Source organism: Taudactylus pleione, unplaced genomic scaffold, assembly GCF_031769625.1.
Source record: "Taudactylus pleione unplaced genomic scaffold, aTauple2 ptg000146l, whole genome shotgun sequence".
Taxonomy (NCBI): Eukaryota; Metazoa; Chordata; class Amphibia; order Anura; family Myobatrachidae; genus Taudactylus; species Taudactylus pleione.
The window spans coordinates 5424520-5439817 of record NW_028284548.1 but is presented as its reverse complement, the minus strand read 5'-3'; the positions used below and the strand labels follow the sequence as shown (position 1 = coordinate 5439817).

Sequence of the window (15298 nt, the reverse complement as noted above, 5' to 3'; positions counted from 1 at the left end):
ATGTCAACCATTTGCATGTCAACCTTTTGATTATATCAACATAAGTCCATGTCGACCATTTACCTGTCAAACTTTTAACTCTGCCAACTGTTTAACCCTGTTGACCTGGTGCGATCTATTGAATGTCTGTCTAGATACTGTTTATTCTATCTATCAATCCACACCAGATTGGCCATGTACATGCTGGCACTTGTAGTTCTACAATTGCCAACATACAAGATCAGACATAGGTCACAAGAGCTTGCCTTTTATTTTCATGGCTAAATTACCATTAGTCATGGGTGCCAGGATGGGTCCAGTTCTCAGTATTGGCCTGGCACTCTCTAGGTGTAAAAACATACAATTTACCATAGATTTTGCCTGAACACAATGTGGTTTAGAGTTTGGCCTAAATGGGGGTGCAAACTGTCACACTTTGGATGCAGTTTGAGTTTATACTATCAAACTTCAGGATGGTAAAACCACATCTTATTAGTGGCACTTTGCAAACTGCAAAAGAAAAATTCTGCTTAGTAAATCACTCTCCATAGGGAGTTTAAGAAGACATGACCTCATATGCATCATTTGATTAGAAGATATACAGCATTATTCCAGTGAAGTGTAATTACAACTTGTTATTTGATTACATTTTGCTGAGGTGTTTTCATGAATTGTAATACTTAATAATTCAGCATTGTATCTACATTGAATTTATCAATGGAAAAACTCCTTTATTTTACAGCAAACATCAAAGAAATGTATTCACACAAATAGGGAACAAGTGTAATAAAACTTCATGCAGATTTTGTTTTTCTGTTTTATAGAGCCGTCCCATGTAGTTTGCTTTTATAATTGACTTTTAAATCCTATTTAGTATTTTAAAGAATGACTGAACAAAAAATTCTTAAAAAAAACTGTTGTTGTCTACTTTGTATATGTGAACATTTTCAAATTGAAAATTTTGTAAGAATTGTTAAATAATCATATACATTCCTGGGATTTACTCATTATATCTTCCTTTCTGAAAATAAACTAATTTACATGATATACCAATGGTTATTTATTTAAATATATGCTTTGCATATTTTTAAGTATCAATTAACCACATCATAGATTTTTTTCATATTAAAATAATGTGCCGTTATTGATTTATGTATTTTATTTTTACTTGCAACTAAGTATAATACACTAATTTATAATATTGCTGCATGGGACTGACCCTTAAAAGGAAAATAATGGAGAAAACTTAACAACAGATATTGTGGATAAATCACATTTTTTCAGAATACATATTTGCAAGCATGTTATAAAGTGTTTTCTTTTACATTTATATCAACAATTGTATTGTGCTTTTATTCAGGCAAATCATTAATAAAGTCTGCATTCAAAACTGTATAGGATTCATTAATGCCAGGTTGCTCCATTGTATATTTACATATTTTATGGTGTTCTTAATGAGTCTATGAATGTTGAAAATTAAACTGATAAATTGATAAAGTGTTATGCCTGTCTGAGCAGGGCACAACATTATAATGTTTATCAGCCAGTTATACATATGGGAAAAAAAGAAGAAAAAAAACAATTCTTAACATTCAAAAATGACAAGAGTTTTTTTTATATATATATATATGTATTGTTTTTTGTTTAATTTTTGGCTAATTTGTCTTTGTCTTCACTGCAGTAGGTTTTCCGATCAAACTTTTCCCCTTCTTTAAATACTTTAGGGAATTTTCAAACGCCGGGTTGTATGGCTGTTAAACCCCGAACATTGTTCTCCCTGAAAAAAATCATAGCAAAAATGTATTAAACTACAGAGCAACCTGGCACTAATGGGGTAAGCATTTTTTTTTTATTATTATTTGATTATAAGTCAAATAATGACTTCTCTTGTTCTGAAAATGGAACTAAACCCAAAAACAAAACAAAACAAAAAAAGAATGACCTGATTTTAATATTTTATAGAGGCATCATTTAATATATAAAAGTGAAATATGGATAAAAAATTTGATTTACATCAGTGTTTGCTGACTGGCAGCTGCCATGATTATTTCTCTCAAAGTGTTAAGTATCCTACTGTGTTTAGTGAGATGAATTTTTATATATGAAAAGAACAATAGACTTTTTTACCTGAACATTTTGCAGTACAATACATGCTATAAGTGAGCATGGAAAATAAGGATTAAAGCCTTCATTGGCATTCATTGCTGTGCATAGGGCAGTTTTTATCTTGATCATAGTCAATGACTCTTTTATCTTGGACATACTTTTAGAGAAATATGGCAGCTTACAGTGAACAATGTCTGAATGATTTCTCGACTAAACATTGATGTTCTGGAATTTCAATATGACCATGTCCAAATATTTCTTTATTGCTTTGGGTTTAGTTCATCTGAAAGGCACCAACAGAAAGACTGAGTTAAAAAAAAAGGATGTGTATTCTGATTATGAGTCAAATTGTATTAATATCAAGGCATTTGCTTAAGTCATCATTTTCATCAAATGTCTTCTATAGCCTTCATCAAATGTCATCAATAAATCATCTTTCACTCTAAATAAATTTTATATATATATGCAAAACTACTTCATTTGTAAGATAATTTTTCCACACATGCATCCCATAGCTGCAATTCCCTAGCATTAGTTTCTTTAAAAATCCAGCATTTGTTTTTATCGCTCAAAAAGTTTAATTTATCACAAAACCTCATGCAACAATTTGAGGCACATTTTTGTTACATGATACACACATTTCCATACCTTGAATGTTGTCCAATTTTGACCATGTCAAAAGTTTCAAAAGCAAGAGTCTATTCTATGCGATGGATGTGAAATGCCTGCCAATAAAAGTAGTTACATCACTAATTTTCCCTTGCATCGCATAGAGATGCGCAGAAAAAATTAGCGATGGTCTACAATAATCTACCAGAAACATCACAATAGCACATCACAAAGAATTTAATCTACCCCTTAATGTAACGATAAAAACACTATGGTGTCTATTTTAAAAGCAAATATTGTGAAAATATAAATTATTAGCAATTCTAACTTCTAATTACCTTTTGGCTGTTGTAACATATGTTCTGAAAGCAAAGAGCAATGTGCAACATAAAATATACATAAAAGTCCACTGAATGCAAATAGTTTATTCACACAAATTTAATCAGATTTCACAAAGGTTTGGTCCATAAATATTCAAAAGGAAGAGTTCTATACAATGCTTTTCTCAATAAACCAAAAAAATAAAACATATACATTTGTTCTCTACCACATACTTTACTGAAACACGAAGATGTATATATAAGGTCATTCAATTTCTATCCAACTGACCAGTTGTTTTGAATATCAACTCTCTCTTATAACTGATTATTGAAAAGCTTGACTTTATACTTTTTTATTCAGAAATAAGAATTAACCATACAAAACTATTGTCAAAAAAGGAATTCAAACAGTTAGTTTAACAAACAACACAAATTCATCCTGATTTTCACAAAGTACTTGAAAGTACAGTAAGGCACTTATAAAACTGAGATTCAACTCCAATAAAGGAGTTTAATTCATCTTTATAAAGGCAGGATATACAGACTGGGTTGAATATGTAGCCAAAAAAAATAATTTATGTACAAAAGTTTGCCAATACATTGCTAATATATTATATGGAGATAGCCATCTTTCATTTGTAATGATAATTGATACACAGAGGTCATTAAGCCATTGATGCAGACAGAACTTATGTAGGTAGTCTAGGTTAGTTACATCATGTCAAATATTGATTTAATTGTTTTTACTATTGTACAAACTAGGTGTAAATGGGCATTTATTACATTCTGAGAACTAGATATGGACACTCATATTTATGTTACTTTTCAATAAGTGTATAATAACATAAAATATTAATTACTTGTTAGCCAATTAATGATTTTTGGGTTACTATAACTCTTCATCACCATGAGTCTATCACTAATTAAAATATTTTTGTAATTCACTTTCCTAACACTATTATGAACCCTGAGCAATATGAATTTGTTTTTTGAGAAGCCCTAGTACACAAATTTATATATTTTTTATCCATAAGCAGAGATTTTAAAGTAGTCAAGAAAAGTCAGGGACTGAATTTGAAGTAGAAAATGCAACTTGTAAGGAATTACTTATGAATTCAATATGGTTTATTAACATCGAGAGTAACTAAAAGTGAATATTAGTATTTTAAATAATATGGGGGAAAATTAGGATTAAACTGTATTCTGGAAATGTTAGTTCATGTCCCTATTAATTATAAAGAAGTGTTTTATTGTATGAAGATAGTGCAATCTATTCAACAACAACAGATATAAAACAATTTACCACAATTTTGGAATGGTATGATATAGAAATGATTACCATTGTTTGGCACTACACTAATTTGTGAAAACACAGTATGCGCAGCAATCATATTACAAATTTTTAATGGCCACCTCATATCATTAAGTATTCTCAATATGGTGTTAATCCTCTTGTCCAACATTGAGTTTCAGTAATGATTCAAAAAGGTTTGTGTTTCACAATGGGAAAATGTTTACAGCATTATTTTATAGTGCAGCATGTTATTTGATAGGATTTTTTGTTAACCCCTAAACATAAAACACTAATGTATTGTGCAAAAGCTTTATTATGTCAAGCAAAACATGGATTAAGAGAATGGTACACAATCATTTAATGAATAAAAAATAACATTCACAGATGTCAAAGGCATTTGCCTTAAATTCAGTATGTTAGATAATGGCAATGGATTCATTAGATCCTTGGATTTAATCTACTTGCTTTATGTGTACAATATACTTTTTATATTGGAGTATCTATATAATTTTTATTGCATCCTGTATGAAATCGGATTTTTAAATAGCACCATTTTTAAAAGAAATTGGGAGTGTTATGTATAAGATTGTCAGATTATCATCCTGTATAGAGATGTGATTACATAAACTTTGAAAACAGCAGCAATGTAATGAAAATTTGCTTTTTGAACTGCTTGAGTATCTTGGAGACTTTTGCAACAATGTCTTTAAATTTAAATTTGAATTTTAGGAATAATAAAATTATTTTCTTATTGAAATGTTATTACTTCATAATTATGAATTAAAACATTGACAAGCTTTATAAATTCATTCTGCTTTTGAAAACAATCATATGTTTTTTTCAAATATGTATTGATATGGTGCTTTCAAGGTATAATTGTAATCAATTCACAAGATACAATAAAAATAACAGGGAATTTTTTTTATATTAACCCACATCCAATATGGAAACATTAATAAATGACCATTTGCACATGACATATTTTATACAAAAGTAACAAAAATATTATATATTAGAAATACTTGATGTTTGTCTGGTACAATCTGATTATTAATAAATTCAAAGAAAATCAATGAAAAAGCTAACTTTTCACAAAACAGTTTTCTCACCAATCATATTTTGCTTATTTCCATCTAACCTGAAAAAATAGATATTAAAGCATGATTTAAGAGCAATATTCTGGATATGTACAATCATGATTGTTTGTTAAAATTAAATATGTCTTTTTTAATAAAATATCAACTTTTTTAGTTGTTTTAAATATTTGGAAATGTTTTTCTCCAAAATCTGATAAATTAGTTAAAGAAAAGTATCCACACGCAGCACTATAAGAGTACAAAGTAACAATTACATTACATTTGACAATCAGCAATTTAAAAATAAAGAGAAATACAAGATGGATTACATCAGGATGATATTAAAAAATAGATTATTATTCCACTGCCAAGTTAAGTACTTTGGCATTTGGAATGACTGAATGTATTAGCCATTTCTAAAATGCAATAAATTGGCTTGCTTGAAATTCAAAATTAATTTACAGATAACAAGGACTGCAGTGCACCATTAGGTCTTCAATAAAAAAAATATATATGAAAACCTATAGTGTTTTGATGTCTTCTCCATTATTTACTTGTATTTACATTAAAAGGCCACTATACTAAAAATGCTAGTTGATTAAATACTTATATTAAACTCTGAGCATTCACAAATATACATAATATGTTCCCCTACTTGGACAATGACATTTACAACAAAGTGGTGCAAAAAAAACTTTCTACCCATAACAATAATATTTTTTTTCAAAATTGCACTAGAAATGTGAAATCTAGGGAGACACCATATTTTTTCCCTTTGCATGTTTTTCACGTGTCCCCCAATATATTTGGCTTTATTTGTCCATAATTATTGTTGTTTGATGTTGGCAAATTTGGACACCATGTTGCTTCCTGTCAAATCTGTAAACAAACTTTCAGAAATGAGATTGAGACTGCACAGAAGAAAAATGTTACCTTGCAATCTAGGCTTTTTCTAGCTCTGACACATATCTGGAACTTTATGTATATGTAGTTGAATGCTACGTGGATTTTTCATATATCAACATTTTTATTTTATCTTCAGTGGTTTTTGAATGGGTGAACCTGGGGGAATTTTCCATTGAAATCAGCAACTTAGTTATGGTAGAAATTAATCAACAAGCTTGCAACCTTTCCATTTTTAGGGAAAACACAGAGCTAGATCTAGACAGAAATATGAAATGGCAACTCCAAAAATTTAATTCTTGAATAAGATAATCATACAGGTAATTGGGATATTGGTGGTCAGCAATGCACTGTCAAGTGGTCTTGATACCATAGTATCAAGACCATGTGTCATAACTATAACTTTAATTCAGGCTGGTGTGTAAATCTATGTTGTTTTATGTCTATTGTCTGATTGTAACAACATTCAAATAAGATATATTAACCTAATATTATGTACTTTACTTCCTAGCAACATGTACAGTACTTGGAGGCTTCCATCTGTGATCAAAAGTTGAACACCATTAGCTGATTGGATCTACTGGAATGATAGGCTGACACTTTAGTTACTTATCATCACTCTAGGTCCACTGAGTTAATTCACTAAACATCTTGGCCAGGTAACCATTAATAATATATATATATATATATATATATATATATATATATATATATATATATGGGCCTAGCCTTGTGGGATTTTTTTTGTTAATTACAAGCAAGTTGTCTCTAAAGTTATACTGGGATAACTGGAAATCCAGTTAATTCTGTATCTAGCCTCGTATATGAAGTATTGATTGTTTAATAAAAATGTTATGGACCTTCCTGTTTTATCTTTGTACAAACAGCAATGTCCTTGGACCCCATCTCTCCAGCTGTGGTCATTTTGCAAAACTTAAGAAACAGTACTTGAATAATGGTGCTTAGCTTACATGATAGCAGAAAATGTCTAACAAAATTTGGAAAAATATGGTCAGGATGGCAGCTGTCTCCTTATGCTTTGGAATCTTGTCCTTCATCATGACTTTAGAGTCCTAGTTTCCCATGAGAGTCCAAGCATTATTAACTAAGTTATAATGTATTGTTCAATTACTGTGTAGGTTTATATAAAATTTTGTAATATACTGTATGTGTCAGTGTTAACATTATATTATCTTCATTCATGAATTTTCAAGCTTTACAGCTTAAAAATGTAATGTTTTGTGTGTTTATAAAATGTTATAAAAATACTCAAATGAAAGAATAATGGTGCACACAGAATGAATTTATACCGCTCTGGCACAGTACACTTGATACTGCCTCAATTAATGTATTAATTAATAATTTAACATTTTTGAGTGACAAGAAACGTAATATCAGATAACAATTTTTTTTGTGTATAAATTTATTGATATTAAAACCTAGAAGATTTAAGTGCACAAAATGTTAACATTTGGCCAACTTTAAGCCAATTCATTTTCTTGGCTAAAGTTCAAAATGCTGTATCAGCACTCAAAGTTGACAGTGTTAATTATGTAAGATTGTTTTTTCTTTCAATCTACCAAATGCCTTCAATCTGGGGTTCAGGGAGAGATTTCAGCCACTTCCTCGAAGAAGCCAAAGTGGTTAAATGAAGCTTTTGTTCCACAAAGGGAATTGTAAAATATTGTTTAGCACAAGATATATTGTAACTTTATGACATCTTTGAGACTCTCTCAGCATTTTGAACATTCACAACTTTTACTGTTTCAATACACTGAAAACCTTGAAAATGTCATCTTGAAAATATTGCTGAGTCAAATGGAAATACTGTCATTTTATTCCATGCTTTTACTGACTTTTTCAAAACTTTTCGAGGTTATGGAAATAAGTAGAATATAATGTCTAAGAGGCACTTATAAGGATGTGTACATTTGAATCTTACCTCAGTTTTATTTATTGTGACTGAAAAATAAAATGATTAACAATTTGTGTTTTCTTTGCTTTTCTGAGTCTGTTCATTACCTGTTGGTTGCCAAGAGGCAGAACAGCAAGAAGAGAAGATGGCTACTCTGCATTTAGGTGGTCATTGGAAATGCGGACGGGCAGAAAGGTACAGGCTGACAGGAAGAAGAAACAGAGGACGGGCATGTATTTCCATTCAATGCAATATATTAAAATGACATAAAATATTAGGAACTTTTAAATTAGTGAAAACCCCGAGAAATTTATTAAATACTGGAATTTATTTGGAATTAGTCAGACTGCTCCAGAATAACTGAAATTTTAAAATAAAATGAGTGAAGTGACAGTGATAATTAGGCAGTCATAGAGATAAAATCAAAATTTGCCTATAAGTGAAAATCACAGTGAAGAAAAAGAGATAGGTGCAGTGGATAAGAGGACACTCTCAGTTAACCTCTACAGAGGTTCATTACATTACCGCACCAGGCTCCAGCACTGAATTAGGACTGATATATTTCTTGAATGAATCATTGACAATATAGCGCACAATGAAATATAAAAGATTGCCTGTGTCCTGCACATTTCTTTCCTTTGCCCTACAGAACATCCATCCATGTGCCCCTGTGATGATTATACATTGTTCAGGTAACAAAGATAGCACACAATTAATGCTTATATGTTACGATTAATTCACTGAGTTGCTGTTGAGTGCATCCTTTTTCTTCTAAAACGTTCTGTATGTTTTCTCAATAAAGAGGGTAAAAAATGCACAGTATTGCAACGGAAAAAAAGGAGAGACAGCAGGAGAAGAGTCTTAGTATGTGTTAAAAAAGATTGGTGAGGGTCGTTTGAGAAGGGCTTCCAGACTCATGGGTGTCCATGTTTGGGGTTACGGATCCCCCGACATTGAGGGAGGGGCTGGTGAGGTCTGATAATGTGGAAGCGGCACCGGTTGGTGTTAGTGCAGCACTGTCCGCAGATGCTGGAGCGCTGAGAGAGGGACCTTCAACCTTATCGCCTCCCCCATTCTCCTGACGTAAAAGATTCCTTCTGAATTTCGCCCGTGCATTTTGAAACCAAACCTGCAAACCAATCCCAGGGCATTCCTTTTACCGATTATTTACTTTTTACCCAGATTATTAACTGGGTGTGCTTTTTATGTCATTCTTAAAAGACTTTTACCTTACACTAACTAAAGCATAACAACATAAGTTCAACCCTGCTTCAGTCAAAAGTCACACTCAAACTGTTAACAGGCTTGACACATAAACAATTATTTTCTAATGCAATCAAAAAGACTGGTTTGCCTTATGTGCCCTGTTTGAGAGGTCAGATTAGTTTTTGTGGGTGTAATGATTATGGTTGCTATCCAATCCATGGAAAATGGCCACAGAGGAATGAGGATGATTTTGGTGCATTAGTTCCTCAACCTCCCTTTAGCAAGTTTAATTATATTACAGTGAGTGATAACTCAGCTCAGTGACTGAATAAACAGACTTAAAATTTGTCTCTCAAATAAGACAAATATCCCAATATAAGGCCATACACTGGGTGAAACTGCACATACGAGGGAAAAAGCAATGTATAAGTATATGTAACTTTTAGCTAATAGGATTGTTAAGGAAAGTAATTGAAATAAATTGCTATTGTATGACACTGTCTTTTATCTAGTTGCACTCCCGTGTGATAGTGCCTCCTAGGTCTACTTTCCAATACAATTCTCTTTTCCAGGTAGAGCTTGCACTCTATTACTATACATATTCATACATAAGAATTTTTCCTTGCTAAAACAGTCAGCAGGCTAATGTCAGTCCTGACACATTCAAGCACGCAAAAGTAAGAATAAAAGAATCAGACATTATTTATATAAGGACGTTCTACTATGTTTTACTAAAAAGAGAAACAGCTTCTCACCTGCAGGACCCTTTTGGTTAATCCTGTTTTTTGAGCCAGTTGCTTCAAATCCTTTGCATCTGGATTATGGTTTATGGCAAAGTACGACTTCATGGTGCGGAGCTGGTGATGCTTAAAGGATGTACGCATACGTTTTGTTTTCTGAGATGGAGGATATGACTGGTCTCTGTCCAAATCTGCATCATTCTCATTGCAACCTGGAAAGATAATCCGGGAATTCATAACAATTTTTGTTGTCCCCACCACCAGTTGGCTTGCTGCATTAGAATACGAGATTAAGTAGATCTAAATGGTAAGTGGTAAGCTATTTATTGTACTCTTACAAAAGTGCAGAGTCAGAAACACCTGCTTGTTTGCTTACTAAAGCATCTATACATGGTACACTTGGTTATGCTGGAGGGTACTGTGTGACATACTAGTTAGTTAGAAATAGTTGTGAGAGCCGTCCATTTAGTGTTCACGATATAGCAACTGTTGGCACAACATTAAAATATAAAAAAAATGTTGTTGCTTCATGTACTGTACTCCAACAGAAGTTATTCCTGTTTCTGCAAGATTTATGGGTGCAAACAGTGTTGATAAATAAGCCCCTGAGGCTGAATGTAATGGAAGCACTTGACTTCTGCATCAAGTGATGCAGAACATGTAGTCAGACCAGGAGGAGGCATCTCCCTCCTTTCTCAGTGAGTTCCAGACAGAGTGACAATGTAAGTGGGAGGTCTCAGTGACATGTCAGGCGTTATAACCTATTTTAAGTCCTGATCCAGTGGCGTCACTAGGGGGATGCAGGGGGTGTGGGCCGCAGTAGGTCAATAGGTGACACTATCCGAGGAGGTGACACCAAAATAGCAGAGCTGCTCTACTATTTTGGCGCCATTTCATCAGATGGTGTCATCAAGCAGCGTTACAGCGGTGACGTAGGACGCTCGCATTCGACTTTCTTACTCAAAATGTGCATCTTATTAGCAGATATATTACAACTGGAAGTGACAAACTACTTTGCTGGATTGCACTTATCAATTTGATATGAGACATTTGTACAACTGTGTGCGAATGAGTCTGAATCTGTATACAAAGTGCTACAAAGCGACAACCACAGGTTTTTCTTGTGCCAAGTTCTGTTGTGTTTCATCTGCAACTATGTGCGTAAAACAAATTCCTGTGCGGTTAATGTCACAGCCCAGCATTTGTAGTTCACTTTCAGTGGTGTTTCTCTGAGTAATGTGAATAACATGTAACATTTAAAGAAAAGATGGAATGCTACACCTCTAGGAGCGGCTCAGATACACCAGGCATCTCTCCATAAGGCATAATGATGCTAGGTGTACGAGGTCAGGTCCGTATTACCGTATTATCGTGCCAATTATATTTCACAGTGCTCTACAGAGATATTTATTCATTCAAATCAGTCCCTGTCCCATTGCAGATTACAATCTGAATTCTCTAGAACAAACACACACATAACAAATACATTTTTTTGCTGATGCCAATAAACGCACCAGGATGTTAATGGGCTGTTGGCTGAAACTGGAGCATTGAGAGGAAATCTACACAAAAATTGAGAGAACATACAAACTCTGCATAGATAAGGCACTGGCCAGAATCAAGACCATGGGGTAAATTTACTAAAGTTAGAGTTTTTAGAAGTGGAGATGTTGCCCATAGCAACCAATCAGATTCTACTTAGCATTTAAAAAGCACCCTCTAAAAGATACTAGCTAGAATCTGATTGGTTGCTATGGGCAACATCTCTACTTCTAAAAACTCTCACTTTAGTTAATTTACCCCCATGACTTTAGTCCTGTGAAGCAGTAATGCTAATCATTGTGTGACAAGTAGGGGCATGTAGAAAGTCTAAGGTGCCTGACTGATTTTTTTTTTTTCCTGAATCCTCAATCAGAAACTGTGGCAGGTATGATTTTTGTGCATTTGGTGTAGAAAAAAAAACTATACAGTTGCATTTTCTTAATTTGTACATAAATGTGATCTTATATAAAATATATAAAGAGAGCTCAATAATTAAAATAACACACAAGAGGAAATGCTTTTTCATTCATTTCTTGATCAAAATGATCCAACATTAAATATCTTTTTTTGAAATAAGCATGTATACAGGTCCTCTATTAGCAGAGTATTGAGGTGACAGCATGCTGGGTATGATCTGATAGCAGATCACTATAAAGCGCAAGCAGATTGTGCTGGGAGCAGTAGTCCTCCAGACAATGGTTAAATCAGGGTATAATGTGCTTGGCCAAGATGCAGGTGGTGTTAAGTATGTAATGTAGTTGTTGGTGCTGGTGGCGGTTACCCCAGGGCTGCCTACCCACCCGATTCGGCCGGGAGCCTCCCAATAAATGGGTGCAGCTCCCGGCCCCCCGGAAAGGCAGGCAAGCCTCCCGGCTGCCGCCGATCCCCCCCGGCCCCCCCCGCAATTACCTGTTAAACCCCCACAGTGGGGGGGGCGGTGACGCAATTCACGCTGAATCGTGTCATTTTGGCCCCGCCCCCTGCTTCACAATGCCTTTATTATCGGCATTGTGTAGCGGGGGTGGGGCCAATATGACACGATCGCGTAGCCCTGCCCCCGTTACACCCGCAAATCTCATCAGCTTGCTTGGCCACACCCCCATCTTGCCAGCCACGCTCCCTGCCCTGATGATCTGGCTGCTCCCTCCCGGAAGGAGCAGACAGATAGTCGGCAAGCATGGGTTACCCACACGTGGTACAGCTTAACTAGTACTTACATTTATTGGCTCAAGTGGAAAACACTTAGGTACTATAATGGTGGTGGTATAGTATATTTGTAGTCCAGCTATGTGGTCCTGGGTGGCTCTACACTGTGAGAGTCTCCTGGGTCCGGCCATCCTCATGGAACGCCAGCGAGTAAAGATGTGTGGAGACGCAGCACATGTCTGGTAGCGCATGTCAGAGATCAGGCCTGTCTGACTGAGCTCTGGCAGGTCCTAGGAATTAAATCCTTCAAACAACTTCTAGGTCAGGGATACACACTACAGCCACAAGCTGGCACTTCAGAATATTTAAATGACACTTGTGGGATTTCCCCTCTTCTAGTAGGTATGCTGCACAACGTATCCCCTCTTATTCTCCCCTATCCTTTACAGTGGAGACCTTTTTAGCACACTAGACCCAGCGGCGCAGATAGGGGGGGGAGAGCGGGTACTAATTACCCGGGCTCAGTCTTGTTGGAGTGGCCTGGGTCCGCCGCCGCCCCACCTCCTCCCTCTTACCTGTGAGCAGCACTGCACATGCTGCTGTGTGCTGGGCTGCAGTTGGAGACTGCTCCTCTGCCTTTAGGGGGAAGCAGTCACACTAATCGTGCCCCCCCTGGAATTGCTATGGGCTTAGAGACCCACAGCGCCCCCCTCCCCAGTGTGCAGCAACTAGGCTTTTTTTTTTCGAAGGGGGCATGGCCACCTCTCCTGCAATTAGGCCACGCACCCTTTCCTCGAGCCCAGCCCAGCTCTTCACAGCCCTGACTAGACCTTCTCAAACCAGAGACCCCAAGAGTGGCCTGCATACCCAGCAATGCCTGGGCCTCTGGTGAGTCAACCGTACCACAGTTAGTCCTGCTCACTGTCAAATAAAAGTACAAAATCTTGAAGAAGATCACTGTGTATAAACTACAAATTATTAAACTAACTTAAGCAAACTAGCTTTAAAAAGCAAGACAGGAAAGGCACTAACATTTTTAGTACCCATCTATTAACTAACTTTGTAAAATATTTGTGTATGTTGTAAAGGCGATGACACTTTGGAAACTTTTGACACTTTTAAAATTGTCTAACACTCACAGTTGAAAATGTTGCTTACGCCTGATCCAGGGCTATCTGGTCAGTTAGGGGCATAATTAGAATCTGGAGAGTGAGCCAAGGGAATGTGTTTGGGTGCTCATCATGCTGGAAATGGTTAAACAGCAATGTCTAAAGACTTCAGTCAAATATTGTACAAATTAATTCAGTTCAACATCATTATTACTCTCCCCAGGAATGGTTGTACTACAAAAAACACTCAAATAGCAAGGCATACAATATTGTGGGAGATCACAAAGAACTTCAGGTTAGTGCCAAAAGACCTGTAGGCTTCTCTGGCTATTGTGAGGGTTCATGAGTCCACCATTAGGCAAGCACTGAACATGAATAGTGTGTATGGGAGGATAGCAAGGAATAAAGCAATATTGCTGTCCATTTAAAGTATGAAAACCACCTGAAAACTACTGGAAGAACAATGAGTCTAAATGAGAACTTGTTGACTTAACTGAGGAACATTATGGGAGGATGCTAATTCAATGCAATACTGATGTGTGCGTAATTGAACGATTATTTGCTGCTGTGCATGTGCAAATTTCTCTGAATACCCCAATGGTGCATCTGTTAGCCTGTCTGAATGCTGGTACAAGATACAACAGGGCAAAATGATGGGTATTCATGGGCTGTGTTTGAGAGGTGGTCTGGAGGGTGCACCAAAAAATCTATTGTCTGGGCGTGTTATGGGAATGTCGCAAGCGTGTCACTGCAAGTGGGCTGCGTTCTCAGATGTACAACAGCTTCCACAAAGGCCATGTTCAGGCGCAGACAGTGCAGCTGCCATAGGCAAGTGCAATTGTCAATGCTGGACGCAATGGTGCACCGATGGTAGACTGTCTAGAACCCCCGGTGGTGTTACTGCATACAGGGGTGCAGAAAATGGGTGTCTCATGGCTTGAACATTCTAGCGCATGCTAGCGCACAAGGGGTAGGCTGAAACTAGCATTTGCATATTATCACAGCTGTGCCCATGAAAAAGGGCACTAGAGTGGATGCAGCAACATCCATCTCTGAATGGGTTTTTGTGAACTGAAGCTCAACATAAGGTGGGTTTAGCCAAAGACAATGATGCCAAACACACAAGCCAGTCTTCAAAACAATAGTTGAGGCAATAGACTTTCCACGTTTAGTAATGGTTAAGTCAAGAATTGAAACCAGTAAAATTGTTGTGGCAGGACATAAGGTGGGGCCGGCTGGACATACATAAGGGGGGCTAGATGGATGCACATAAGGGGGCCTGGCTGGAAGCACAGAAGGTGGGGCTGGCTGGATACATATATTAGTGTGTTGATGGAAGAAAGCCCACCAATA

At 35.9% G+C, this 15298-nt stretch overlaps 1 protein-coding gene across 8 annotated transcripts in view; it reads right to left on the bottom strand.

Annotated features, from left to right (window-relative positions):
• Positions 1-554: 554 nt before the first annotated feature.
• The window catches only part of LHX9 (LIM homeobox 9), a 71500-nt gene continuing 56756 nt past the window's right edge, over positions 555-15298 (bottom strand). For 5 of the 8 annotated variants that reach the window (XM_088474068.1, XM_088474070.1, XM_088474069.1 and 2 more), the window contains 2 exons: positions 10164-10360; positions 9023-9331 (listed from right to left, as the gene is read on the bottom strand). In XM_088474068.1, coding sequence (XP_088330194.1) covers positions 9074-9331; positions 10164-10360 — 455 coding nt within the window. In that variant the 3' untranslated portion in view covers positions 9023-9073. Of the gene's footprint in view, positions 1757-9022; positions 9332-10163; positions 10361-15298 lie in introns of those variants that run through there. The other 3 variants (XM_088474072.1, XM_088474073.1, XM_088474074.1) reach the window with 1 other exon arrangement.